General features: G+C 44.0%; 1 protein-coding gene across 2 annotated transcripts; it reads right to left on the minus strand.

Annotated features, from left to right (window-relative positions):
- Positions 1–336: 336 nt before the first annotated feature.
- LOC130563015 (zinc finger MYM-type protein 1-like) lies at positions 337–3,910 on the minus strand. Of its 2 annotated transcripts, XM_057348410.1 has the most exons (4): positions 1,738–3,910; positions 1,073–1,535; positions 872–942; positions 337–448 (listed from the first exon to the last, which is right to left on the minus strand). In XM_057348410.1, the coding sequence occupies exon 1, from the start codon at positions 3,332–3,334 to the stop codon at positions 2,402–2,404; it is 933 nt and encodes a 310-aa protein (XP_057204393.1). In that variant the 5' UTR covers positions 3,335–3,910; the 3' UTR covers positions 337–448; positions 872–942; positions 1,073–1,535; positions 1,738–2,401. The 2 variants fall into 2 exon arrangements, with proteins under 2 accessions (XP_057204393.1, XP_057204392.1); XM_057348409.1 differs by having other exon boundaries at positions 380–942.
- Positions 3,911–4,292: the final 382 nt, after the last annotated feature.

Genomic DNA, 4,292 nt, shown 5'->3' on the forward strand with positions numbered 1-4,292 from the left:
AAAGGAGAATTTTGGAGACATCAGTCTCCGAGAGGGGAGAGAAAGAAGGGAGTTGAGGATAGCAAGGGGTAAGAGAGAGATCAGGGATGCATTGAGTAGAGAATTGCCTGCTGATGGTCTTCACTTTATCAGTGAAGAAGTTTGCAAAGTCATCAGCAGTCAGTGAGGTATTGGCAGGAGGTGGAGGGGGAAAGAGAAGAGAGGAGAAAGTTGAGAAAAGTTGATGCGGATTGGATGCAGTTTGGATTTTGTTTTGAAAGTATTTGGTTTGGGCTGTAGATACTGTATACAGAATCAGTAGCGACGGAGTTAAGAAGATGTTGATACTTGGAGAGATCAGCAGGGTCTCTAGACATGCACCACTTCCTCTCGGGCAGCCCTTAGCTTGGTCCGATCATCGCGAAGAGTCTCAGAAAGCCAGGGGCAAGAGGGTGTAGCACGTGCAGGCCTAGAGGTAAGAGGGCAGACACTGTCAAGACAGGATGTTAAGGTTGTACAGAGCTTATCAGTAACTTCCTCAGCGTTGAGAGATGAGTAAAGGGTTGTGGTGGGTAGGGATGAGGACACCATGGACGAAAAGCAAGTGGGAGAGAAGGAACGAAGATTACGACGGAAAGAAACAGGGTTAGGGGGGAAGTGAGATTACAAGGAGTGTTACAGTGAACTTCATAAAGAAATGGTCAGAGACATGCAGGGGAGTAAATAGAATATTATTAGCAGTGCAGAAACGAGTCAGAACAAGATCTAGCTGTTGTCCTCCTCTGTGGGTGGGAGGGGTGTTCGCCCTGTGAAGGTCAAACGAGGAGAGGAGAGCTAAGAAGTCGGCTGCTTATGGTTTGTCTAGGTGGATGTTGAAGTCGCCTAGCATTACCAGTGGAGTGCCGTCTTCAGGGATAGAGGACAGCAGCGTGTCAAGCTCTTCTTAGAAGTTTCCCAGTTGACCTGGAGGGCGATAGATAGACACAATGTATTTTTGATGGATAAGTGATGGTGATTGCATGGTATTAAAATGAGGAGTTGCTGCAAGGAAAAGACAGAGGAGTGAATTTCCAGGTGTTGGAAACAAGCAAACCTGTTCCCCCTCCTCGCTCAGAAGGACGAGGAGTGTGGGTGAAGTTGTTGGAGAGGGCCGATGGAGTAGCAGTGTTCTCTTTACAGATCCACGTTTCAGTCAATGCTAGAACATTGGCTGGCTGGCGAAGGCCGGGATGAAGTCTGCCTTGTTAACAGATGACTGCCAGTTCTAGAGCCCTACAGCCAGACAAGCAGACTGTGGAGGGCTAGTGCAGGGTGACTGATGATGGTGCTGAGGTCTCCGCTGTGTACGTTTGCAAGTGCGTCTACGGTGGACAGTCTGAATGTACTGGAAACACATGTTAGTAGCAAAACAGAACAAAACAATAGACAGTAGGAAAGTTACATTTAAAAAAATAAATCAAAACTTAACGTGGCGTGCCCTGCCGGTGTCTTTGCTCGGTGGAGTCGTGCAGGTAGAGTCGCAGGTCCTTACCTCATCGGTATTCACATGAGGAGGGCTGCACACCATAGGCGGAGTTTCACATTTTTGCCTGGAGGGGCACTTACCATCTATCCATGAGCTCAGATATTTTTTAAATACCATACCATATTGTCTACATTTCAATTATATATTAGTTATTACCTATATAATTTATACATTTAAAATACATTTACCAATAACAAGGCTAAACAAAGGAGAAATAAAAACGTATATCTTACCTAATGCAGGAGAATCCGCCTCTTTTTCCGATTTGCGTAGATGTCCACGATCTTCTCTTCAGGTAAATTTGCAGTCAAATCGTTCTCTATGTGCAATAGGGAAAGATCTGAAAATCTGTCCTGAGCCATTGCAGACCGGAGCCAGTTTCTGATTCTTCTCATAACTGAGAAACTTCTTTCTGATGTAGCAGAACCAACGGGCAGTGTGAGAGCAAGCTGCAGGAGTCGGTAAAAGTTTGGATATTGATCCTTCCGCACTTCATTTTAAAGCTTTTCAAGGGTGATCGGCGATGCAATCGCACATTTCACTAGATCCATTTCAGCAGTCACAAGCTGAGGGTGGATCTGAAAGCTTGCATACGTGCTTAGTAAAGGACCGATGCCGTTCTTGTCACAACTGAATACAGCATCACATGCCACACTCAGGGCCATTGCATCAGTTGAGAATCGCCTGTCCAATTCGGCCAGCATAGTGTCTAAAACAGGGAGACACAACTGACATTTAAACGTCTGTGATTCTGATTTGTGGTGCAATTCATTTTCATCATGCTGGCCAAGTGTGGTTGGTAGCAAGTGCTGCGAAAGCCCGGAAGGTGGTCGCGAGGTTCTTTTTCGTTTTCCCACAGTTTGAGGTGAACTCTCTGCACAAACACCAGAAAAATCCTCACAAAACCTTTTCACCTGCATCCATATTGCCTCCCATGATATCTCCTCTCTGCAATGCTGGAGATGTGTTCTCAGGCTCCTTACTGCTGCGGCTGCATCGGCCATGGTTGTACTTGCACCTTGAAGTCTTTTGTGTGATACGTGTACAACTCTTAAGAACTTCCTCAAGAATAACTATGGAAGTAATGAAGCGGAGACTTGTCATATGGTGATACAATCCACTTGCCTCCACGGACCACTTTTCTCCCTCTTCTTCCATCTCTTTTAAACAGTGAGTGATGGCAGCATACTGTGATTTGACAGCATAAACACATCTATATTTGCAAACCCAACGTGTTTCGCTTTGCTGTACTAACTCCTTTGGTTTAAGAGCCAGTGTTTTCTGCATCATCAGAAACCTGCAATGGTTGCTTGGCTCTGCAAACATAGAGTACAGTTTGTCAATCGCATTTAGAGACGTTTTAATTTCTCTGTTCACAGTGCATGATTCAACCAGGACAAGATTCAGCTTATGCGCCATGCAATGCACATACACAGCAAAGGGGAATTCCTCTTTGATTCGTTGCTGAACACCACTCAAATGTCCCGACATTACAGAGGCTCCATCGTATGCCTGGGCAATTATGGGAATGTCCTTCAGCCCACACGACTGCAATCCTTCTTTAATGCCAGAAACAATTCCTGCAGCATCACGAGAATTGGAACAGTCAACAAAGCAAATAAAACGCTCCTTTATCTGAAGCCCCTCTGTGTATCTAATGCAAACACAAAGTTGCTCAGTCTTTGACGACTTCGCTTCATCAGCAATAACAGCAAGAAAACCTGTCTCATGTACTTTCTTGGATATTTCTTCACGAACGAGCTCTGCACACAATGCAATAATTTCATTCTGAAAATCTCGGCTTGTACAGTTAAAATATTTGGACTGCATGGATTTGAAATCAGGGTCGTATTTTGAGAACAAATCGCATATACTCAAATAATTCCCCCTTGTTTCTGCATCAGCATCTTCATGATGTCTGCGGAAAGGCAGGCCTAGTTTGGATAGCAATTTTACAATATTAACAGATTTAAACAAATACTGTCTTTTTTTTCTACTGTGCTTTGATGGCTGTGTGACAGTTGTGCTGCCACAGATCCTGTCGAACCAGTCTGTTTGTAGCTCTCCCACATTTCCATTCTTGATAAATGTACCTGTGACGAAGCATGTTTTGTGAGTTTCTCTGACAGCTTTTTCCAGTTCCGAGCACCCACTTTTGTAAACAGTTCGTCAGTGCCTGATCTTGCAATATTTGAAGAAAAGTGGCGACAGCAAAAACAAAAAACTCTGAATCCAATGAAACTGAGTACTCTATCCATGGAAACTTGTGGTAGTAAAAGGAAGAGAAGGCACGATTAATATCTCCAATTTGGTGCCTAGGGAAAGAAGAAAGTATGGGTTGTTTCGGCCCTGTTGCTTTCTCCCCGAGGTCGTTGATATGTCTTGATCCGGCTGAGGGTTGAGCGGGTGTGTCCGTTGACGCGGCAGCGGTACTGCTGGTGCTGCAGGTTCCACGGCCTGATGTGTTCTCTGATGCGGCCTCGATTGCTGTGTCAGTATTAGCAGCAGCAGAACAAAAATCAGTTTTAGGTCAGAGTTAGGTACCTCCACTCCTTTAGCAGTAGGTTTGTAAAAAAAAACGTTGAATATCCATTTTGCATATCTGTTTTGCGTTTAGACTTAAGCGGGAACAGAACGAGAGGAGAGTCTACTCACGCGATACTTTGAGTTTCGCGCCAGAGAAAACATTAATTTTAAAAACATTAATTTTAAATAATTTAGGCTTAACTTACTTACACTAAAATAATAAGATAATATAAAAAATTGAGAAAATGTGAAAAAAAATTTT

The sequence above is a fragment of the Triplophysa rosa genome, linkage group LG12, assembly GCF_024868665.1.
Source record: "Triplophysa rosa linkage group LG12, Trosa_1v2, whole genome shotgun sequence".
NCBI lineage: Eukaryota > Metazoa > Chordata > Actinopteri > Cypriniformes > Nemacheilidae > Triplophysa > Triplophysa rosa.